The 25,417-nt window shown below is 48.6% G+C and overlaps 1 protein-coding gene and 1 pseudogene across 1 annotated transcript in view; one reads left to right on the top strand and one right to left on the bottom strand.

Moving 5' to 3' along the window:
- The first annotated feature begins 1,995 nt into the window (after positions 1 to 1,995).
- LOC144123355 (uncharacterized) lies at positions 1,996 to 13,046 on the top strand (annotated as a pseudogene).
- Positions 13,047 to 16,935: 3,889 nt separating this feature from the next.
- The window catches only part of LOC144124462 (uncharacterized), a 99,487-nt gene continuing 91,005 nt past the window's right edge, over positions 16,936 to 25,417 (bottom strand). Inside the window, exons 3-5 of the mRNA XM_077657139.1 lie at positions 17,531 to 17,666; positions 17,321 to 17,459; positions 16,936 to 17,071 (exon numbers count right to left, since the gene is read on the bottom strand). Of these exons, the coding sequence (XP_077513265.1) occupies positions 17,061 to 17,071; positions 17,321 to 17,459; positions 17,531 to 17,666 (286 nt within the window). The 3' untranslated portion in view covers positions 16,936 to 17,060. The remainder of the gene's footprint in view (positions 17,072 to 17,320; positions 17,460 to 17,530; positions 17,667 to 25,417) is intronic.

Below are 25,417 nucleotides of genomic sequence, written 5' to 3'. Positions count from 1 at the left end.
GGAAGTTACGTCCCCCTTCTGCCTCCTGCGCTTCCGCTCTAAAAACTCGCTGACCATTCGCCTTGACTAGTCTCGCTATGCGCTCAGAGCTAGAGCGGTTCCCACTCTGCCAGATTCTAACCGAATCGCGGGAGCGAATAGTCGAAGACACCATAAGATTTTTTTGATGTGCGATTTCAACTTGCCAGGCTTGGATTGGGAACATCTTGAGTGCCTTGGTGCTTGCACAAAGAAAGCCAACTTATTGTTTAAAATAATGCTTATTCACAACCTGAACAAAAAATAAATAGTTCAGGAACCAACCCGTAAACTCGGTTCCACGAATTCGTTGTTAGATTTGTTGTTCTTCCCTCGCGACATTGAGAATCTTACTGTTTCTGTGGAACAAGAGCTTTCTGGCCACCACTTCGTTAGTGCTTCATTTCCTCTAGTACGAAAAACAAAAAAAGAAACACTTACCGCCACGTTACCTTAAAGATTATTCGCGTGCCAATGACGCATCTGTCATTGAACATCTGGAAACCTGCCTTGTTGATTCCGATGATGCCGATGTCTGCGCACTCTAGGACAGTTTTAAAAAATTTTGTGTTTATTGAACCAAAACGTTTGTACTAAGCAGACACAAAACGGAAAGAAAGGAAACCCCATGGACGACACGCAATATAATTCAAATGAGGCGAAGGGTAAAACGGCACAAGAAGAAACGCGCAAATCCTAAAGTGCTCAATGAATTGCTGGACAATCTAGCACGTTCCTTACGTGATTCAAAAGATTATTTCTTCAAAACTCCTTCAAAACTCTATAAAAACTGAGCCAAGTCAGTTTTGAAATTATATTAGTGAAAAAAGAGAAGGCCGTGAAGCAAATTTTGGTGAACAACACTACGGTATGTGATCCAAAGGCTACTCCTGAGCATTTTAATAGTAATTTTTAAAGTCCATTTTCCGCCCTGAGCACATGTACCGACAACAGCCTAGTGTATTATACCGCCGAAGTGAATTTTATTTCTTACCCTGGTGTCTTTTACATGTCACCGAACCTGAAAACAAAAACGTCATGTGGCCCTGACAACATTCGAAACGCATTTCTGCGATGCTATGCCGAAACTGGCTAAATTCCTTGTGATATTCTTTTGCGCTTCTATGTTATTAGGCAAAATACCTTGTAGCGCCCCTCGCGCCGCGCTCGGCTCGCAGGCCAAGGCACGCGGCGCCGGCCAAGAAAAAGGAATTTGGGCAAGGCCGCCTCGTTTTTATGGCGGAAAAACGCTAAGGCGCCCGTGTGCTGTGCGATGTCAGTGCACGTTAAAGATCCCCAGGTAGTCGAAATTATTCCGGAGCCCTCCACTACGGCACCTCTCTCTCTTCCTTTCTTCTTTCACTCTCTCATTTATCCATTCCCTTACGGCGCGGTTCAGGTGTCCAACGATATATGACACAGATACTGCGCCATTTTCCTTTCCCCAAAAATCAATTATTTTTATTACCATTATTAAGGCCACCGCAGCGCGAGCAGCGCAAATAAACAGTTTCGAACCTCAACGCTGTCGGAGCTGGTTCTTCCTCGCCTTAGCTCCGACGGATTTGGCGACCCGGCTTCGAACACGCAGCCCCATCATCCTACATGGATTTCCCTGGCTCTTCCGCCCTTCCTACCGGTGGCGAACTGTCCCAGAACGCTCAGCCTCTCGGAGCTTTGGTGGCTGCGTTTTTGGCCCAATAGCCCCCGCGCCTGGCGCCTGCAGGTTGGGGCGCATTTCCAGCTGCGACGTATCACCAGCCAGGAGACCGAGTTTCTGCACCTCGTGTCGTCCTTGCCTCCTGACGTCGCTGAGCACTTAGTGGATGTCATCATCTTGCCGGACTCGGCTCGACCCTTCGACACGTTGAAGCGGCTATCAATGACCGCAAGTCAGCGTCGGAGCCCAGCAAACTCCAGCAGCTCCTCCGCGCTACAAAGCTCGGTGACAGCAGCCCTTCGCAGCTCCTCCGTCGCATGCGCCAGCTTCTGGGAGACTCCGCTGCTCAGCACGACCCACTTCTGCATGAGTTCTTCCTTCAGCGTCTACCCCAACACATGGCTCCCATCCTCGCAGCTGCGGGTGATGTTTCTTTAGACAAGCTCGCTGAACTCTCTGACCGTGTTACGGACTACTCACGGCTCCCCAACGTCAGCTCTGCGACCTGTCCGGCTCCAACTACTGCCGCAGACTCCCAGCTTGCCAGCATCGAATGTCGACTTGATGTTCTTCCCAGGCGGCTCGATGCCCTCGCGCCTTTGCCGCGCCGTTCTCCGCCGAGGTTCAGGTCATGCCGCCGCTCCCCGGCACCTTCGTGCTCTCCGGAATCCCAACCATCCGACACGCGGCCAGCCACCTCACCCTCGGCTGTCTGCTGGTACCACCGTATTTTCGGCAGCTCTGCCCACAAGTGCACACACCCGTGCTCCTGGTCGGGAAACGCTGCGACCGGCCACTGACGGTGGCAAGTGGTGCTGGTGGACGGACATGCCGCCTCTTTCACGTCTCTGAAAAGATTACTGGCACTCGATTCCTGGTCGACATGGCAGCACAAGTCAGCGTCATAGCGGTCTCTTGGGCAGATCGTCGTCGCAACGAACAGACCTCCCCGCTTCAAGAGATCAACAACTCCCCCATTCGCACGTACGGTCAACGGTCCCTGATGCTTAACCTCGGATTGCGCCGCACGTTCCGCTGGATCTTCATTATCGCTGACGTCTCGCAAGCTGTTCTCGGAGCGGACTTCCTCAGTTTCTTCAGCCTAGCCGTCGACATGCAAGCTTATCGCCTCATAGATCTCAGTACGCACCTCTTCGTCAACGGCGTACTCTCCACCACTGCGGCAACGGGGCTTCGCGCTCTTGTCCCTGTTTCGCCGTATGCGAAAGTTATGGCTGATTTGCGCAACCTCACAATGCCGCATACCAGAGAGTCACCGGTGAAGCACTCGATCACTCACCACATCGTGACTTCGGAACCTCCAGTGTTTGCTCGCCCTCGCCGTTTGTCGGGAGAATGCCTCGCTATCGCTCGCCGTGAGTTCCAACATATGCTTGAACTCGGCATAGTACGCGCTTCGTCCAGCAACTGGGCATCACCATTGCACATGGTGCCAAAGAAATATCCGGCGACTGGAGATCATGTGGAGATTACCGCGCCTCAACGCTCACACTTTACCACACCGCTGTTCACTTCCTCACATACAGGACTTCACATCAAATCTGGCTGGGTGCACGATCTTCTCTAAAATTGTCTTAGTGAAGGCTTATCAAATGCCTGTGGAGCCCGCCGATATTCCGAAGACGGCCATTTACACACCGCTCGGCCTCTTTGAGTACGTGCGGATGCCTTTTGGCTTGCGCAACGCCACACACTTTTCAGCTAGCTATCAACGAGGTTACGCGAGGCCTCGACTTCGTGTTCGCTTACATCGATGATCTCTTCGTAGCAAGTTCATCCGGTTCTGATCATGAAGCTCATCTGCGCGCCCTCTTCCACCGACTGGATGAATATGGGCTCGTCATCAACCCGAACAAGTGCCTCTTTGGCGTAGTTACTATAGAGTTCCTCGGCTCTGACCGATCTTTTGGCTACAAAAAAGATTCTGCTGCGCCACTTGAGTGGACTGAGGACGCTGCCGCTTCATTTGCTGCTTCCAAGAAGGCACTCGCCGACGCCACTTTGCTCATACATCCAGTTCCTGATGCTCCACTGCGCCTCGTCACCGACGCCTCGAGCATTGCCGTCGGCGCAGTTCTCGAGCAGTACGTCTCCAGTTGGCAGCCCCTCGGTTTTTTCTCCCAAAAGCTGAAGCTACCTGAGACTAAATACAGCCCCTTCGGTCGAGAATTACTTACTGTGTACGCCGTCATTAAGCACTTTCGCCACTTCCTGGAGGGCCTGGACTTTCACGTCATCACGGATCATAAGCCCTTGACGTTTGTTTGCCTTCAACAGAAACCACAGCACCTACACTGCACGCGAGATCCGCCAACAATGTTTTATCTCCGAGTTTACAGTAGATCTCCGTCACATCCATGGCCCGGAGAATGTTGTTGCTGATGCGCTTTCTCGGGTTAATGCCACGGCGTCCGAATCACCGGTGGGCATGGAGGAGCTAGCGGCTGCACAGCGCAATGATCCAGAGCTGCTTCGTCTTCGCTCTTCGTCCACGTCCCCGTCCTTCGCCGAAAGTCCAAAGCCGTTTTCCTCCCAGTTCATTACGTGCGAGACATCAACTGGCGTCTCGCGCCCCTGCATACCCTTGGCTTTCCGTCGCACCATTTCGAAAACCTGCACCGCCTGAGCCACCCTGGTATTCGTGCTACGCAGAATCTGATCGCATCTCGTTTCCTTTGGTCAAGCATCAATACCGACGTCCGCCACTGGGCACGAACCTTCCTTCAATCCCAGCGCGTCAAAGTTCACCGGCGTACCGTCATGCCTGCCTCTCCTTTTCGGCCGCCTGACGCACGGTTTCCCCACGTTCATATAGACAACGGGCCACTCCCACTGTCACGTGGGGTCTCTTATCTGCTCACCTGTGTGGATCGTTTCACCCGCTGGCCAGAGGCGTTGTCCATTGCTGACAATACAGCCGAGACCGTTGCTTCGGCCTTCATGGCCGGCTGGGTCTCTCGATTTGGCTGCCCGTCTGTCATCACCATCGACAGCGGCCGCCAGTTTCAATCAGCCCTGTTTACTGCTCTTGCCAATATTCTGGGCGTCCGCCACATCTATACGACCGCCTACCATCCTTCAGCCAATGGCATGGTAGAACGTCTGCATCGACAACTGAAGGCTTCCCTTACCACTTATCAGCCAAGGGAAAGCTAGTTCAACTACCTTCCCCAAGTCCTCTTTGGCATTCGCTCGACATTGAAGGCTGACCTCGGCAGCTCTTCTGCTAAGCTAGTCTACGGTGTTCCCCTGCGTCTCCTTGGGGAATTCTCTCCTGCCTCTCCTCCGTTAATTCATGAAGTTTCCACCTACATCCGAGACCTACGCAACACATTTCGCTACATTACTCCTGTCACCCCTGCAGACCGTCACCCTGAGTCCGTGTTCATCAGCCAGGACTTGGCCTCCTGCACCCATGTCTTCATCCGCCGTGACCACGTCCGTCCACCCCTCACGCCGGCCTACAATGGACCATTCGCGTCCTCCATCGTGCACAGAAGACCTTTACGTTAGACGTCAACGGCCGCGAAGACGTCGTGGCTGCTGACCGCCTCAAACCTGCCTACATTACCACTCCTCTGCCCGTCGGCCCTACACTCGCTCTCGCTTCGACTGCGCCACCATTGTGCGCGGCTTCCTCCAAGCACATCCGCTGGGCGAATCCTGTGGCTTCAATCTCCGGGTGGGGGGAGCCCTGTAGCGCCCCTCGCGCCGCTCTCGGCTCGCCGGCCATGGCACGCGGCACTGGACAAGGAGGAGGAAGTTGGGCTAGGGCGCCCAACTTCATGGACACTTCATGGAAGAGTCATGGTCACCTCACATCGCCTTGAACTGCGCATCCGCACACTCAACGGACGCAGCGATGGCGTAGCGGTAGAGCGTCTGCCTCGCGTGCAAGAGGACTCGGGTTCGAATCCCTGTGTCGCGCAATTTTGCACTGGGTTTGGAAAAAAAAACTCCGCGTGTCGATGGAACTGCATAAGCAGGCCTGGCGTGCGGCCTGATCTCGGTGACCAGAACCGACGACGCACTCCCTCACCAGAGCAGGATTTGGCCACCCTGATGCAGTACATAGCCACAACCTTCTTTGAACAATCCAATTAACTCTCGGCCCTCAGTGCCCTGCGGCTGCGGAGCAACTGACCACGGCGGCGGTCAGACCTGTGACGCAGCGGAGGGTGCTACGAATCTCTGGCTCCGGATAGGCCGCCATTGGAGCCTGAACCGGCAACGCTTGACGCTAGAGCCTTATCTAGTGAGGCTGCAGTCTAGCAGTGCTGTTCGAGGAATTAGCAGGCATTAAATGGGATGTCATAGGGCTTAATGAACTTAGGAGGACAGGCGAGGCATGTACACTACTAAAGGACGGGCACATACTGTGCTATCGCGGATTAGCGGATAGACAAGAACTAGATGTGGGATTGCTCATTAATCAGGATATAGTTGGCAACGTAGAGGAGTTCTACAGTATTAACGAAAAGGTGGCAGCTATCGTAATTAGGCATAATAAGAGGTAGAAGCTGAAGATGATGCAGGCCTATGCGCCTACAACCAGCCATGATGACCAGACCGTTGAAAGCTTCTATGAAGACGTGGAATCGGCAATGAACAAAATGAAATCACAGCACACTGTACTGATGGGCGACTTCAATGCGAAGGTGGGCAAGAAGCAGGCTGGCGACAAGGCGGTAGGAGATTATAGCATAGGTTCTAGAAATAGCAGGGGAGAGTTATTAGTAAACTTAGTATTAATAAGAATAATTGGTTTTGGGGGAAAGGAAATGGCGCAGTATCTGTCTCATATATCGTTGGACACCTGAACCGCGCCGTAAGGGAAGGGATAAAAGAGGGAGTGAAAGAAGAAAGGAAGGGAGAGGTGCCGTAGTGGAGGGATCCGGAGTAAAGTTCGCGGATAGAAATAATTTACGGATCATTCATAACTTCTTCCGCTAACGAGACAACAAACAAAAAGTTGACGTGGAAGAGTCCAAATGGTGACATTAAAAATGAAATCGACTTCATACTATGCGCTCAACATGGAATCAATTAGGATGTGGACGCCCTCGGAAAGGTGCGTTGTAGAGACCACAGAATGGTAAGGTCTCGTATCAGCTTTGACTTTAAGTGGGAACGGAAGAAGCTAGTGAAGAGGAGGTCCATTAACGAGCTAGCGGTAAGAGGGAAAATAGAGGAATTCAGGAAATCGCTCCAGAACAGATATTGAGCTTTAACGGAGGAAGACGATCTTAATGTTCATACAATGAACGACAATCTGACAGCTATAATTGCGGAGTGCGCAGTAGAAGTAGGTGGTAGGACGGCTCGACAAGATAGCGGAAAGCTATCTCAGGAGACGAAAGATCTGATTAAGAAACGCCAAAGCATGAGGGTGTCTAAACCCACAGACCGAATAGAACTAGCAGAGCTATCGAAGTTACTAAATAAGCGCTAGGAGGGTAGCTGACATAAGGAAGTTTAATATGCAGAGAATCGAGCATGCTCTAAAGAACGGAGGTAGCCTAAAAGCTGTGTAGAGGAAACTAGGCATTGGTAAAAATCAGATGTATGCTTTAAGAGACAAGGGGGGCAATGTCATTAGTAATATGGATAAGATAGTTAAAGTAGCCGAAGAGTTCTACTCAAATCTGTACAGTAGCCGATGTAATCAATACGTTAACGATAGAGACAGTAGTGCACAGCAATGCGTCATCCCGCCAGTACGAAAGATCAAGTAAAGAAAGCCTTAGGAGCAATGCAAAACGGGAAAGCAGCTGGTAAGGATCATCTGTTGATGGACGGAGCGGAGATTGTGCTAGAAAAACTAGCCACCCTGTGTACACAATGCCTTATGACCTCTACTGTGTCAGAAGCTTGGAAGAACGCAAATATAATCATAATTCTTAAAATAGAAGACGCCAAGGACTTGAAAAATTACAGACCAATTAGCTTACTGCCCGTTGCCTACAAGGTATTTACTAAGGCTAATACAGTCAGGGAAGCCTTAAACTTCAATCAACCAAATGATCAGGCAGGCTTTAGTGTGGGATGTTCCACAATACATCATATGCACATTATCACTATGGTGATAGAGAAATGCGCAGAATACAACCAGCCCCTATATATATATAGCCTTCATTGATTACGAGAAAGCATTTGACTCAGTGGAAACCTCAGCAGTTATACAGGTATCGCGGAATCAGGGTGTAGATGAGCCTTATGTGAAAATACTGGCAGAAATATATATAGGAACTGCACAGCTACCAAAGTGCTCCATAAAATAAGCAATAATATTTCAACAAGGAAGGGCATCAGGCAAGGAGGCGCGATCGCGCCAATGCTTTTCACCGCCTGTTTACAGGAGGTATTTGGAGGACTGAATTGGAAAGAGTTGGGGATAAGAATTAATGGAGAATAGCTAAATAATCTGTGATTCGCTGATGACATTGCCTTGCTGAGTCACTAAGAAGGTGAACTGCAAATCATGATCAATAAGTTAGGCAGAGCAGAACAGTGGGTATAAAAATTAACATGCAGGAAACCAAAGTAATATTTAATAGTCTGGCAAGGGAACAACAGTTCACAATTAGCAATGGGTTGCTGGAAGTAGTAAAGGAATTCGTGTACTTAGGACCGGTAGTGACAGCTGATCCGGATCTTGAGAGGGAAATAACTAGAAGGATGAGAATGGGGTGGAGCGCATATGGCAGGTTCTCTCAGATCATGTATAGCAGGTTACCAATATCAGAGTCTCTAAATATGTTTACTGGTCGTGAAAATCCCCCGAAAGTTTGATATAGGGACAAGAGTGGCCGCTAGGGGCGCCCTCGCCATTCTGGGGGCATCGGAGTGAATCCAGCGCTGGCGCTCTGCGGGCTACGACAGAACTGAAAAATGCGAATAAATACATCTCCGGAGTGATACTACTGTGAGAAGGATTTGCGTCCGGGCAGATGAAGGCACACACAAAAATAAAACTGTTTATCAGCGCACTGGCGGCCACCGAGCCCGAAACACGAGTCCCTATTACAAAAACAAATGAGACAGACGCCTGCATGGTATGTGCTGGCTAGTATTTAGGAGACAGAGATGATCACCTGCCAATCCTATGGAGCGGGGCTGGCGCGTCCGTTCGCCGTTCAAGGTACGAGGTGCAGTGCGCATACACGCACCGGCAATGGGCGCCCCTGGCTATGCCTGCTCGCGTGCAGACGTATGTATGTCCGGTCGCAGTGTTCGCACTACTTGAATGAAAATTGGGTAAACGATGATTAAGGGGACTTAGCATTAAATCTAGCTTCAGAACGAGAATTTTGATGGCAATATTAGCATGTTATTTAAGCTATGCAATATAAAATGTTGATAAAACATTTTTTTTTTCATCACGCATTTCGTGCAAATTTCTGTAGCCAATCCACGCCACTTTAAAGACTCGGACCGGCCTTAATGCATTACGAAAGTGCAATGGTTACAGCTCGCGACCACGCCTGTCCGGTAATTTTTATATAGACGCTTACTTGTAAACATTTATTTTCCCTTTTATTAAGTTATTTTCTTCGTAACTACAATCAGTATCGATGAAGCAGTCATGCAAATTTCGGAATAAGCAATTAAGACCGAGTGCTGTTTCATATGAACTTCTTGTTTTTTGTTTTTTGTTTTTACTGCAAGCGCCTTCGTGCCCATCTGCCTTTAAGCTTGCTCATACAGTATTTTGTTGTTTTCATTCTGTTTTTATTCTGGTTTTTATTGCAACTGTTATTGGTAATTTATCAATACAATCAAGTAATCCTTCTTCATGGCCGAGACCATCATTAATAAGGCAAACTAAGTCAGAACCCTTTCCAACGTCAAAGATGAAGAAAGTGGAGACAATAATTTTATTCATGAGAACAGGACAATTTTTAAGGGGAAAAATCACACAAATTCATTAAAGCTGCGAACTGGGCGAGTTGGTATTGATTCATATTTGAACAGCGCAAAAAAACAACGGGACACAACGAAGAAAGGACACCACAAGCGCTGACTCGCAACTAGATTTTTAATTCATGTCAAAGCATCTTAAATACTAAGAACGCCAAACACAAACAAGAGGTAAAACCAAAAGAAAACGACACAAAGCTGCTAATCATCCCCACAAAGGTGACAATCAGCACGAGCGCGAGACTACACATCTTGGCCGGATAAAAACATCATCTCTTTATCAGTTAATGTGACAGAAGGATCACTAATGCAGCTATCAGGTTCCAAGCGGATGTGAAAAGCCTCCAAAATTTGCCGCGTTAGGCTGTCATTATGTTTGCCTAGGATGACGGTGTTAACAACAGGGGGGTGCAAGTACCTCCGTTCAACTGTCATTGAATGGAAAGGGAAATCGTTTGCGCAGAATGATGGAGTGTGCATAGGATCTAAAGTAGCACCTGTGTTAGCCAATATCTTCCTTGCCAGGGTAGACAGATCCATAGACAGGAGATGTGACGGGTTGGTTCTGAGGATTTTTCGGTATGTCGATGATTATATTGTTTTTGTTAAGAAGGGTTACTTGACGCGTAGCGTAGTAGATTTACTGAAGGTTTTCAGAGAATGCGCGATGGGACTAATTTTCACGACTTAACTTCATAAAGAAGATGTACTTCAATTTCTGGACTTAAGACTGTTGTTGGAAGAGCGTCATGTGTGTTGGGAATACTTCCCTCGCTCTACCACGTCTTTTCTAAGTTACCAATCAAGCCACACAAAACTGGTAAAAAATTGGCATTGTTTTTTCTAGCCTGAAATCTGCCATGAACAAGTCATGTCTTGAAAGGATCAACGAAAGTACTTTGCGTCAAGTTGGCCGATTAAAATCTAGCGGTTACCCTTGTCATGTGATTTCCAGGGAATGCGATAAGATTCTTAGATGGATCAAGAGCGGGGATAAGCCAAAACGGGAAAAAAAGAAGTTTGTAGTGGTTCCTTACACGCATGGTGTGTGGCATGGTTTAAATAATGTTACGGTGAGATACGATGTTTATGTGGTGTTTTCAGCGCCTAAAAAACTTAGAGGTGTTTGCAGCCAGGTGGAAGAGAAGGCTAAGGCCAAAACCGCGAAGAAAAAGACTTGGGGTTGTCAGACCAACCATAAGAGCCCTTTTGTGCCCTGTAATGTGGGGGTTGTTTACAGGATTCCGTGCACTTGCGGGTTGAGTTATATCGGCCAGACAGGACGTTGCATCAACGCTCGTTTTAGTGAGCACCACAAGTCCCGAGATAATGGGTCTTCTTGTAACCTTGCCCGTCACTGGAGAGAAGGTACTTGCACCCCTCTGTTGTCTAACACCGCCATCCTAGGAAAACATAATGACAGCCTAACGCGGGAAATTTTGGAGGCTTTTCACATCTGCTTGGAACCTGATAGCTGCATTAGTGATCCTTCTGTCACACTAACTGATAAAGAGATGATGTTTTTATCCGGCCAAGATGTGTAGTCTCGCGCTCGTGCTGATTGTCACCTTTGTGGGCATGATTAGCAGCTTTGTGTCGTTTTCTTTTGGTTTTACCTCTTGTTTGTAAAATGGCATTTTTCTGGGCCAGTTGGTATGAATCCATGATTTGGGCCAGCATGAACTTTGGGACACAAACGAAGAGAGACACATGGAACACGGAACACACTGCTGACTAACAACTTTAATGAAAAGGCGCGGAACACGCGGAAATATATACAGTGGTAAAGGTGGAGAGAAGGATGGAGAGAAGGCAAAGGGCATGGCGAAAGAAGGCTGCACCAAAAGCAAATGTAACAAATCCTTTGAACAAAAGAAGAAACAGCCGTTACCGGGAAAGCGAAATCACTGAGCCCCCCACAATCTTAGGCCGCGTTGCAAAACTGTGCGCACGTGATGAGAACCAAAGCATGATCGAGAATCAGTTCTCAGAGTAGTCACAGGATAAGATCTAGGCCACAACAAAGACAGTGAAAGAGCAAAAGCCGCGTCATAAAAACAAAACACGAAACAACTGAAAGAATATATGAATGAAAAACCCGCAAGAATTCACGCCAAACAAAGCTAGAAGTTTAACATGAAGATGGACATGAGACCTCGACAACATCTCAATCCTTGGAAGAAAAAAAGATAGGCTGGCCAGGGAAATCATCGAAGCTGTAGCCATCCACAAGAAAGGGAAGGACTGCGTAAGCACCCCGTCAATTGCACTCTCAACCAAAGAAAAAACGTTCCTCCATGATGTTTGCCCTGTCCCATGAACCGGCCAAATTATACGCCCATCCTGTTCGGCACCGTGTTTGTGCTTTTTGTTTTTTATCTCCCACATCATGTTTTACGTTTCTAGCCCTGTTTTAGTCGTGTCACTGTTGGCATTTTGGTTTAAATTCAACTTCAGGCTTTTAGCTTTGTTTTAGCCGTGTTAGTGTTGGCTTTTTTGTTTTTTTGTTGTTTTTTGTTTTTTTTTTGTTTTTTTGTTGTTTTTTCAGCTCTCGTCTCACCTGTAGGCGAAGGAGCTTTCATGATTTCGCAGCCTCATGTCCATCTTCATGTTAAACTTCTAGCTTTGTTTGGCGTGAATTCTTGCGGGTTTTTCATTCATATATTCTTTCAGTTGTTTCGTGTTTTGTTTTTATGACGCGGCTTTTGCTCTTTCACTGTCTTTGTTGTGGCCTAGATCTTATCCTGTGACTACTCTGAGAACTGATTCTCGATCATGCTTTGGTTCTCATCACGTGCGCACAGTTTTGCAACGCGGCCTAAGATTGTGGGGGGCTCAGTGATTTCGCTTTCCCGGTAACGGCTGTTTCTTCTTTTGTTCAAAGGATTTGTTACATTTGCTTTTGGTGCAGCCTTCTTTCGCCATGCCCTTTGCCTTCTCTCCATCCTTCTCTCCACCTTTACCACTGTATATATTTCCGCGTGTTCCGCGCCTTTTCATTAAAGTTGTTAGTCAGCAGTGTGTTCCGTGTTCCATGTGTCTCTCTTCGTTTGTGTCCCAAAGTTCATGCTGGCCCAAATCATGGACTCTTGTTTGTGTTTGGCGTTCTTAGTATTTAAGATGCTTTGACATGAATTAAAAATCTAGTTGCGAGTCAGCGCTTGTGGTGTCCTTTCTTCGTTGTGTCCCGTTGTTTGTTTGCGCTGTTCAAATGTGAATCACACAAATTATTTTCTTTTGCAGAGGCGTGACAGAGCTACATAATTCGGAACCGTTTAACCATGTTTAACACCACTTTTTGCCTCCACTTGCAGGACAAGAACGGCGCGATGATTCCCTGGACTTCTTGTTTTTCTCTGGGGAAGAAATGCAGCTGGCGTCTCAGGAAGAAATGAACAGCTTGTGCAATGCTTGCCACAAAGTGTGATGGACAGACCCCGCTTGCAGAGGGTTTGGTTTGGTTTATGTGGGTTTAACGTCCCAAAGCAACTCAGGCTATGAAGGACGCTGTAGTGAAGGGCTCCGGAAATTTCGACCACCTGGGGTTCTTTAACGTGCACTGACGTCGCACAGTACACGGGCTTCTAGAATTTCGCCTCCATCGAAATTCGACCGCCGCGGCCGGGAACGAACTCGCGTCTTTCGGGTCAGCAGCCGAGCGCCATAACCACTGCGCCCCCGCGGCGGCTCGCTAGCAGAGGGAATTCTGTTTTCATGCAATGTGCTTTCAATAATATTCATGTAGAGATTACGGCGTGCAATTTTCTCTACGGTGAACTCCTACACATAGCCTTTTACTATTTTTAAAAGGCTAAGCAGACAGTCTGAAGGCATTTTGAACTTACTGATGTCAAGTCATTTTGCTTCCAAGTTCTTTTGGACATAGCACTAGGAAGCCATTGTTGAAAACTTCTTGACCACGTAACCAGCAAGATGATCTAGAATGCACTCCTTGGGTGAGATGGACTGCATTGTGCCACTGTCGCCTTCCATGCAGTCAGCAGGCTCTAAAGGAATATCATCGAAGAGCACAGCCAGTGTGTCCACATGAAAAATAAAAAAAAAAACTTGCAGTACTCTTGCTGGTATGCAATGAAAAATTGCATATAAGCTTGTCACGAAACAAAAGTGTGTAACTTAACGTTGGAGAAGGCGCTTTCTTGCAGTCAATATGTTACTGCAAGAAACACGTTTTTCGGGGTTCGTGTCTTGAGCTGTCACGTTTGCGAGCTTCAGTTGGCAGCGCTAAAGTCGTTGCGTCAAGAAATGAATATGTGCCTTCAATTTTTTAAGCTGCGAGAAGCTGCATAGAGCTCCCTCCGTTTCACATGCAGCGTCTACACGTACGCTTCCGTTCACCTCAGTGCCTACGTAAAAGAAGAAAGCGAAAATTTCACTCATAGATCTGTCGTGTGCCGGACATGCCATCAGCACTCAAGCAACAAGGCACACGCGTGTCTACTTTCATTACTTGAACTCATATTTTCTAGCGCTTGGTGACCAAAATGGACAAGAACACAAATACACAGGACGTATGCTAGTATTTGTGTTCTTGTCCCTTGTGTTCACGAAGCGCTTGAAAATATGAGTTCAAACAATATCCAACTAGCCCAAGTTTCTGCCTTACTTTCATTACGCGCGCCAATCTCCGTTGCATCTGCGCCCGTAGAACTCGAGTACATCGTCGGTGCAGCGCCGGAGCTCTCCAGATCAGCTGCCGGTTCCCGGCGACGCTTGGTAACCTTAGGCTGTCGAGGCGAGTGAGTTCTGCACATTTTTGGATTTCACAAATACGCGGGGAGGTCTTCCAAAATCCTCGGCAGGGCAGCCGGCAAACGTTTTGGCACATCGCGCTACGACCTCACAACCACGCCATCAACTACCAATTGATCTGCACGCGCAATGTCACTCGCATCGAAGTGCTTTTCACATACACGCACATGAGGGTCAGAAGTTTCTTGGCGTGGTATGCCGCGCTTCCATTTTTCACGCCGGTCGCTGTCACTGGGGCAAGCAGAACATCGACACTTTGTCTTCATTTCCCGTGTACCTGCAGTGGCATCCAGGTACGCAACAAGTACGCGGCATCCTGGCCTGACTTTCAGGCACACCCAGGGCACATTTTATGAGACACAGCACAGGGAGAAGCCGAAAACTGCGAGCTCACATGCCACGCTACTTCGCAGACAGCAGCTGCCGCCTTTGTTCTCGCCTTCCCGATGCCTCGCCCCCGTTACACGCAGCGCCGCACTGCGGCCGCCGCTGGCAGCGCACAAAGCTCTCCCATAGCGTCACGGCGAAGCTTCATGACCAGTAAAAGTATTGAGGGACTCTGCCAATATCCCTCAAGAGAAAAGTGTACAAATGATGTATCTTGCCGGTACTCACCTACGGGGTAGAAACCTGGAAGCTAACGAAATGGGTTCAGCTTAGGTTAGGGACAAGACAGCGAGCCATGGAAAGAAAAATGGTATGTGTAACGTTAAGAGACTGGAAGCGAGCCGAGTGGGTGAGGGAACAAACACGTGTTAATGGTATCCTAGTCGAAATCAAGAGGAATAAATGGGCTTGGGCAGGGCATGCAATGCGAGGGCAAGATAACCGCTGGTTCTTAAGTTTAACGGAGTGGATTCCCAGAGCCGGCAAGCGCAGCAATGTGTGGCAGAAGGTTAGGTGGGTGGATGAGATTAGGAAGTTTGCAGGCATACGGTGGACGCAGCTGGCTCAGGAGAGGGTTATGTGGAGAGACATGGGAGAGGCCTTTGCCCTGCTGTGGGTGTAGGCAGGCTTATGATGATGATGATGACACTCAAAGGAAATGCCAAGTGTTGAAATGTGCACTCCATTGTTGAAAATCCGCTGCAGCAAGGAGAGGGTCATGGCTCAAGCAGTGTAGAGGCTGGAATCGCTAGAAGCGTGCTATAGTCAAGTAGGCAGTATTTGGGACGAACGGGACAGTAGGTTCACCAAGGGCGGACTTTGCTAAAAATTATACCTCTCATTGGAAGCAATGCCACAGTTCCCAGGTACCCAGTGGAAGCGTACTTCTCTAATATTTGGTGGAACAAAAAATTGAAGCGAACGGCCCATAAGAGTATGCCTTCATTTTTCGACAGCTGTCAAGACGGAAATTGCCGTTTGAACGCATAATCACCTGAGATATATTGCAGGGAATCCTGATCAAGGCCACCTCCATGGCTAGAAACTCTGCGATAAAAACTAGGGATGTAGTCTGGGGCCCGAAATGAACGACTCTAAAGAAGAGCCCTTCAGTAAATGCTAATAGCTGCTATTTCATTTTGCTAGGAGGCATCTGTAAAAACCGCAATATGGTAGGGAAAATTATCTAGATAGTCCTCTACCACGGCCGCTCAATGGCAACGCACTTGGTGCCGCCCGTCGCGTCGGCCGAGAGAGGCGTCACGCGCCTAGTTCCCATCGCCACCGCAGCAGCGCCACTGCTCCGGGACAGTTGCGGGCGGAGAGCTGTGCTCTCCGCCTGCAGCGGCCGCGCGGTCAGCGCTTGATTATCAATGTTGCGAAAAAAGAGCTGTGTAGCGGTATTTCACAAAATATGAATGGTAATGCCAACTGGCGATTTGCTACTGATAGCAGTACGTCAGCATCGCTGCGCTTGTCAGCGACAGTTTGCCTCGGAAGGCACCTATGTTGGGTGCGCTTCTTCGAGCATTCGCCTGTTCAGTAACTCGCGTTCGACACACAGGAAGCCGGTTATTCTCTATATTAACTTGTTGCATATATTAGCTGGTTAGCATAAAAATTATTGTTTTAAGAAGTCCGAACTCTGATTAGTCTGGTTCACAATTAGAGCCGATGATTGACGCTGTTTTACATTTCTGGACACGCAGAATTCTACAGCATTACAGTTCAGCCGGTTCACGGGTATACGCGGGACACATTTTGCAAATGGGCACTACTAGCCTACATCAATGGTCGAAAAGAAAACACGACAACCAGAAGTCAGTAAGTTGAGTCCAGTTCTTTTCATTTCAAAGTTCATGTACACAGAATCTGAAAGCTTTACAAGAGCAGAACTTTCCTCGAGAGAGGTTTATGTGTAAGCAAAGTTTTTTCCACTGTCGAATTCAGGTTGCTAGCCCAGTTCGTCAACAATGGTCTTATCAGCTTGCTCAAAAATACTTTGCAGAGGTCCTCAGCGTGGTTTCGATCCTCTTTTTCACAAGTCAACGCCGAATATTGTGTGAAATGAGGAAGTCTTGCGGACGTCAAGGTGTTGCATAGCCTGCTGGTTCGTCTCACGTCCGAGCACTTCATGACCTTGCTGACAAAGGTGCATACAAGCTTACACAGGCCAACTGCTTCCATTGTTGGGTACCTTAGCCGTCCATCGTCAACGTTGCGTATCAATCCATAAATTGCTCCAGCTGGCCTCGCTGCTTGAAGAAGGAGTTTGCAGGAATCACAAGCCACCTGAAAACGACCATAACAATGAAAAACGGTACTAAAAGAGTTCAGGCATATTTCAGTTTATATATGTATATGAATTAGTCATCTAAACAAAGGACAAATAACTGCAAGCCTAATCCAATTTTTTAAACTTGTAAACTAACTGTACCTTTTCCTCACATGCACGTGCAACGTAACCGGCCAGGTATACAATTGGTGCCAACTCTATGTCAGCTACCGGCTCACTCCACATAGTGATGAATTCAAGCTCACTCGAGAGCTCCTTGGCTGCAGATGAGATGGCAGCTGACAAGGCATAAGTTTTACCATCCTGGATGGGAAGTTTAACAGCTGCTTTCGCCTCGGAATTCATGGGAGCATTTGCTGTCTTTGCTGCTTGCAGGATTCCAACCTGCATAAAGAATGGCAAAATATGTAACTCCTCACCTGCCTAATTGTTTTTTTTTCTTTTACAGATGGTACCTTCAGCAGTTTTTCTGATGTGAACACTGCCGCCCGTGCGTCGACCCTGTCGTTTCCACCATTGAATTGTCTCAGGCTGCTGAAGAGCGATTCAACAGGATCGCTGTTAAGAGCTTGTGTCAGGACATAGCGGAAGCTGAAATACAAGAGATTCAGTTAAATTAAATGCAATAGTATGGGCGTGAAAGACTCCACTGAGAAGACACTTACTTGACGTGATCCAGGAGGTACCATCGGGGACGAAATTTTGCGAGACGCCGGAGCGCCGTTCCGAAGCTGCCTCTGGGACACTAGACGGCGCGGTGCGTGCGTCGAGGCTGCGCTGTGCAATGACTAGGCGCATGCGCGTCCTATATGCGTCCGCTTGCCTTCCTTGGCAATTCGCTTTGCGTAGAGTGCTGCTTATTCCGCGCTTGGACACCGGTAGTCGCTTTTCACCGTGCTTTCCACTGCTCGCGCTGCTCGAGCCATGCGGCTGTCGTGCTCCGCGCGCAGCCAGTCGACAGCGCGTTAGCGGGGCCCACCGCATCTAAATCGCATTTTTTTAGAACAACAAGTGGAGCACGGACAGTTTTTTTTCTTTGGCTAATCATTTCTAATTTCTTGCATGCGAACGAGGCCATGTTTCTGCAAACTGCCCGTAGCGATTTATACGTCTTTTCGACGAAGAAAGTCGGCCCATGTGCGAGCTTTAGCGTGCATCGCAACCCATTCATACTGTCGTGCCGACAGACTCAAATCGAAAAAGAGAGAAATAATCCTTAAGCAACGCATTTCTTGTCACGAAATATGAAACAGAGCAAGAAACAACCACGATCCAGGCATAACTGTCAAGGGACAATTCCTAGCACTAGGAGAAATCGCCATTAGCAGTGATAACGCTTGCCAAACGACGTGACATCTATTCGTACAGGAAACTGAGCACATCTGTGTCGGCTCGAAGCCCTTTAATGTGTATGCCCTGGCGTTCCCAAAGTGGGAGCTCAATACATTAGCTTTTATTAGGCCCCACACATTTTCAATGAGGTTCCCGTCGGCTCGCGTCGGAAAAGGCGCTCACTCTTCGAGATGTGAGTACGGGACTCATATTGTGTTGAATCAAGTAGAATCCGTCCGGGAATGGTCCATTAAGGACGTATGACAAGAACACGTTCTCGATGATGCCGACGTAAAACTTCTCGACGAAAGGCCCGTGGATTCTCACCAGAGGCCCGGGCCTGTTCCTAGATATGGCGCCCCACACAGTGACGAAACAGCAAGTGCCAGCTGTCGAACACGTTTTGCGCGTGACAGCTCCTGGTCCCGTTACTGATTTCTGTCATTGCTCAAGCACTACTGCAAAAACAAAACAGCTGAAATAATACACTGCCAAGTATGACAGTGCTCTTTACGCCTTCGGTCCCCGACGTACTGACGCGCACGCGCTTGCCTAGAGTGATCACAGATAAAGGAGATAGCGGGAGCACTGTTTCCGCAGAACGCCTCTATTTTCTGCTTAGTCGTCGATGTTACTCGGTTTATGAATGGCTAGTGGTATCGAGGAAAAGCTATATAACTTCATCCCAAATTCTTCCTGATGCAAAATGCCTCCGAGGGTGGCGATCGACTACAGGAGACTAATTGCGCGCCTGGTCGTGGAAGGGGTTCCGCAGAGGAAAATAGCTCGTCGGACTGGCCGTTCCTAATCGGCTGTGGCCCGCACCATTCGCGTTTTCCGCAATGAAGGCAGCGTGGCTGATTCCAAGCGCTGAGGTCGACCGAGAGCCACACCTGAAGGTGATGACCTCCTCATCATAGCTGCATCGGTGGCCGACCCCTTCATGACTTCTCGACAAATCCGCAAGGAACTCACGCTAAAGATATCTACAAAGACTGTCATGCGACGGCTGAAGGAATTTGGCCTCTGATCCTGCATGGCTGCACAGAATTAAGCCCCACCTAACTGCCAAACAGCGCCAAGAACGGCTCCAGTTCGCCAACTCTCTGAAAGACTGGATTGTGGACGAGTGGTCCGAGGTTACATTCTAGGACGAGTCCACATTTTCTACCCGCTGGGACGAGAAGTGCCGAGTTTGGAGACCAGTGAATTGCAGGTGTGGATATCTTTTTTTTTTTTGGGGGGGGGGGGGTGTATATGTAAATTCTTATCATTCTGTATGAAGAATACGAAGAAGGCTGGGTTTTGTGGGAACGGGCGACCTCCGTGGTCCCAAACGACAAATACTGCAAAAGAAACTCATCATTCTGATAGAACCGCCCCTCCCCAAAGGGCCCCATAACCTCATCCTTCATCGAGCCGAAGTCGCAAGTCTTTGAAGATTATTGCTCTTTAGAGACGACTGTTGTATCTTAGTGGCGTAATTAGTAATATTATGAAATATTTCACACTTGCGACTAAACCTTGGTACTACTACACTGAAAGGATAGTTTTCATTCGCGCTACAGCTGATCCATAAGACTCAAATTATGATCTCTTACCGATTTCCTCCTCTTATACAGGTATATCCCACCATACGTGCAGAGCGTGTTCTCGAGCGGTCGCTGCTCCGTGGCTGCCTGGGGCGCCATGCCAAGGAATGGATTAGGTCCTTTGGTGAGAGTCGACGGATCGTTCACTTCGAACTCTTACGTCGACATCATCGAGAATGTCTTCCTTCCATACGTCCTTGACGGACCCTTCCCGGATAGATTCTACTTCTTTCAACAATATAGGAGTCCTGTACACACGTCTAGGAGAGTGAGCGCTCTTCTAGACGCTCGTGGCGTGCGGCAGCTGCCATGGCCTCCAAAGGGAGCTGCCATGAACCCCATTGAAAATGTCTGGGGCCTAATGAAAGTCAATTTAATGAGGTCTCACATTGGAAATGCCAACGCAGACACGCTGTGGGAAGACATAAAAGCAGAATGGGAAATTCTCCGCGCCGACACAGACGTGATCCGTTCACTGTACGAATCCATGCCGCACCGTTTGGCAAGCGTTATCGCTGCTGATGGCAATTTCTCCAAGTACTAGGAATTGCGCCTTTGACAGTGATGCCTGGATTGTTGTTGTTGTCAGTTTTGAGTTTCGTGACAATAAATATGTTGCCTAAAGATTCTTTCCCTGTTTTTCGCTTTGAGCCGGTCGGCACGATAAATATGTTTGAGTTGCGATGCACGCAGACTCTCGAGGTTGAAGCATACGCGCCTTCGTCGAAAAGTTTTCTTCGCAACGGGTAGTTTGGAGGAAAAAGGCCTCGGTTGCATGTCAGAAGATAGGTGAGATGAGATTAGCGAAAGGAAACTGTGCTCCACTTTTCTAAAAAATGCGTTGTAAATACGGCTGCCTCGCTATCAACGCGCCCTGTTATCGCTGTCGACTGGCTGCGCGCGGAGCACGACAGCCGCATGGATCGAGCAGCGCGAGCAGTGGAAAGCACGGTGAAAAGCGACTACCGGCGCCCAAGCGCGGAATAAGCAGCGCTCCGCGCAAAGCGAATTGCCAAGGAAGGCAAGCGGACGCATATAGGACGCGCATGCGCCTAGTCATGGCACAGCGCAGCCTCGACGCACGCACCGCGCCGTCTAGTGTCCCAGAGGCAGCTTCGGAACGGCGCTCCGGCGTCTCGCAAAATTTTGTCCCCGATGGTACTCAATTAGTGCCACTGTTGATCTTGTTGTCAAGAGCGTAGCTTCGTATGTCTCCTTGGTGGGTTTTCGTTTGGACCTGCCGCCTTGTATCTGAATGTCCTCAACATAGCACACGAAGTCCAACTCTAACCAAGACAGTCTTTCGTCGTCAGATACAGTGAATGATTATTCCTGCTGTTTCCATGGCTTCACTGAAGCGATGTTGTGTAGAGCGTACCACTTTGCTATCATCCTCATAAAGGTGATTGTTGCAGAGCAGTCTTGGAATTCAGACGCATCCGGGTGGCACTGTGAGTTTTCTTTAAGGTACTGGAGAGTGGCAATAACAGGCGGAGAAAATATTTGCACGGCCCTGCGCACTTTCATTTTTTCGAGGTTGTTTGGTTCAACATGAGCCCGTGCAAGGAACCTTACGGGCTTAACGAGGAGTTGAGTTTGAATTTCAAAAAGTTTCCTTAGGTAGAATCCACCTCGAATGGCTTGCCCTTCATCTACCATTTCCCTTTCTAGGAAGTTGTTGCGGAGATTCTTGATTATATGGTTTGGATCAAAGGACAAGAAGAGTGGATCACCTTCCCTAAAATGGTGAGGTACAGCGTGGGCAAGTGCACCATCCTCTGAAAGACGTTTGAATAGGGCAACATTAGTTTGATGGTTGTCCGTCACAATTCTAGCCACACGAAAAGCAAGTTCTCCCACTGTTTTCATTACTTCCATAGTCATAGAATGAAGCTTGTCATTTTTCAGGCAGCGGGTGAAAAAATAGCCGACTGGTATAACGTAAGGTGTCGAAAACCCTCTCAAAACAAAGCACAGCAGGCGATTTGCCACCTGAGGCACTGTTGTAGCATGCTCTGTAGAGCCGACGTCTACGAGGCCAAAAACCTTGTCAACATACCGGTCATAGATTACTTTTTGTGCAATCGCCATTTCATCGATGATGAGTGAACAGAAAGCCTTTTGCGGCACATTCAGGCTTTCGTACTCAACACGAAGACGTTCTCTGATGAGGGATGTGACTCCAACTTCTCTTGTTGAATGACCCACATATTTCTGTTGTGTGGTACGACACGGTAGCTTGAAAAGGCTTCCCGAGCGAGCATGCTCATAGCCCTTGCTTGAGCACGATTTCCATAACACACACAGTCTCAAGACAGGTACATTGTACACTGATTTTTGCTTGCAGCAATTAGAAACCTGATTTTTGATGAAGAGAGCTGTTTTGTCCTCGGCTTCGGATGATTTGATTCCCTTCTTGAAATCTTGAATCTTCTTGTTTACTTCGTACCATTGCAAACGTTCTTTTAATTTGTCATGCTCGGCTTGCAGCTTTTGTAGTGCTTTACACTGACGAGCTATTTTTATTTTCAGCCTGCGCTCAATCTTCTTTGCATCATCTATCACTCTCGCAATACCGAATGTTGTCTGACAAGCTTCATCAACCAGCGCAGAATTATCGCAGCCGGCTTTTAATGTGAGCTGGTATACATTCTTGACTAACAAGGCACTTTCACTAGAAACTCCTGTGCATGCCTCTGCAAAAAGTTCATTTCCACTCATATTTGGGCTCTGTTTTTTTTAGCCGTGCAGTCAGCAGAGCAGTCAATTCGTGGCCTCTTCTTTCTTCTTTGTTCACTTTCTTTTTGCATGTAATTTGGGTAGTTCGGAAACACAGTCGGAACCGCTGTCGGAAGTAGAATCATCAGTTTCGTTTCTTTCTTGTAGTCCGCGTCCGTAAAGTGCAGTGAGCATACCAGCGATTTATCACTCGGCTCCCACTTGGTGCCTCTTCCACCCGGGCCCTCCCGGGAAATGTTCTTCAACCATGCTGCCCGCCGCTGAGGATCGCACGGAAATTCATGATATCGGATCGTCGGATCTTTCCTTGCGTTGGTGCTGCACAGCGGCACACAGCAGTTGCGCGGCATGGCACTGCATGTGCTAAAACATCTGTTTACACCGTACACGATCACACACGTGCGCACGTACAATACAGCAGTCGTGAATCGAAAAGAAACACGCTGCGTGAGACCCCCTGGTTCTGCGGCGCTCGGGCGCTCTCCCCACTGCAAAGTGCCCGGAGCAGTGGCGCCCGGACGGCGGAAACTGTAAACTCTCGCGTCACGCTCTCGCCCAGCAGAATCGGCGCGACGCGACGGGCCGCACCAAGTGCGTTGCCATTGAGCGGCCGTGGAAATGGTGTAGTAACTGTCTCAAATATCCCGGTCGCGTCGTAAGGAAAAGGATAAAGGAGGGAGTGGTGGTGCAAGTGCGTTGCCATTGAGCGGCCGTGGAAATGGTGTAGTAACTGTCTCAAATATCCCGGTCGCGTCGTAAGGAAAGGGATAGAGGAGGGAGTGGTGGTGGTAGTGGTTTTATTAAAAATAATATTAAAAAGGAAGGAAAAGATTTTTGCAAGCCCCGGCATCTGCCATCGATACTGAAGCACATGAGCTGGGGCAGCGGAAATAAAGGATAGCAGGCAGAATGGAGAAATGAAATGAAAGAAGTGAGGGGACAGGAAGAGAGGATAGGGGGAGAAGTAATACGTAGAAACTATTTACACATTAAAAAATGTGTCCAGGTTGTACGCGTGATTAGTTCATTTTAGAGGAATTAAATCACACACGCGCACAGCACTCGATTGGTTACAACTGGAGTGGGGCGTCCAGTTATTAATCGTTCAAGGTAGAACTCGCGGAGCGTTGTGAAAGAAGGAAGAAAGAGATGCCGTAGCGGAGCTCTCCGTATAATTTCGACGACTTGGGGATCTTTAACGCGCACAGACACCGCACACTACACGGGCGCCTTTTGCGTTTCGCCTCTATCGAAACACGGCCGCCACGTTTGGGTTCAAACCCGGTTACCCCGGCTCAGTAGACGACTGCCTTAACTACTGAGCCACCGCGGCGGGTAGGAAAGAAAGGACATGTCACTTACTGTAAAAGGCCCGAAAAAAAGAGGGAGACTAAAGAATTCTAGATGAAAGAATAAAAAGTTACACAATAAAATTTAATCAGAAAAAGTTCACACACACGCATATATATATATATATATATATATATATATATATATATATATATATATATATATATATATATATATTGTAAGACTGGACACGGGCTTTAGAATCTTCAGAGGCTGGCGCTCAACGAAGAAGACGACGAGAAGCGCCGAACATTGCGAAGCTCGAGCGCCGAACACTCCGAAGCTCGAGCGCCGAACGCTCGGTCGCTCGTGCGTCCTCTGGACTGAACGCGGTCTCTGTTCTGTACCTGGACGGTTCGGCTGGTTGTTCGTGACGCTGTGCTTATTACTGTGCTGTGCTCTTATTACTGTGCGGTGCTGTGGTGTGCTGTGTGTGCTGTATTAGCAGTGTGCTGAGTTCTTATTACAAGTGGTGGAGGTGCCAACGATCCCTCGCCCTGGAGCTTCGCACCCGCGCATTGACTACCACCTCTGCAATGCCTGAGACCGTCACCCAAACCGCTTCACCGCTTCCGTCGGCTGTCTTCTGTTCCGGCGCCGCGCGGCAGCGTGACCCGACCATCTTCAGCGGCACAGATTACACGGATGTGGAGGATTGGTTGGCCTCCTATGAACGCGTAAGCGCATACAACAAGTGGGACGATAGCGTCAAGCTCACCAACGTTATCTTTTATCTGAGCGACGTAGCCAATCTCTGGTTTCGAAACCACGAGGCTGACATCTCAAGCTGGGCAGCTCTAAAAACCAGTCTGACAGAAGTCTTTGGCCGTCCCGCCGTGCGAAAGCTTCGCGCCGAGCAACGCTTGCGAAGTCGGGCCCAGCAAACCGGTGAAAACTTCACCAGTTATATAGAAGATGTCGTCGACCTCTGCAAGCGTGTCAACCCTTCTATGAGCGAGGCCGACAAGATCAGACACATTATGAAAGGCGTTGAGGGTGATGCCTTCCAGATGCTCGTCGCCAAAGATCCCCAGACTGTCTCCGGTGTCATCGGCTACTGCCAAAGCTTCGATGAGCTGCACAAACAACGCCTTTCTACCCGGCGTGCAGGCTTACAGGAGGCCGCACGTTGCAGCTTCGCTCTGCCAGGGGACGGGGCTCTGGACCAACAGTCGCTCCTCCAGAGCATCCAGCAGTTTGTACGTGAGGAAGTCGCACGCCAGCTATCTTTGTCTACCTGCCCGCCTACGCCTGCGCCGTCGCTCACTCCCAACCTACAGCTTGTTATTGAGGAGCAGGTCGCTGAAGTCCTGCCACCTCCTTATCAGC

Source organism: Amblyomma americanum, chromosome 3 (assembly GCF_052857255.1).
Source record: "Amblyomma americanum isolate KBUSLIRL-KWMA chromosome 3, ASM5285725v1, whole genome shotgun sequence".
NCBI lineage: Eukaryota > Metazoa > Arthropoda > Arachnida > Ixodida > Ixodidae > Amblyomma > Amblyomma americanum.
Note: the sequence above shows the minus strand (reverse complement) of the source record. Positions and strands in the feature narration are given on the sequence as shown.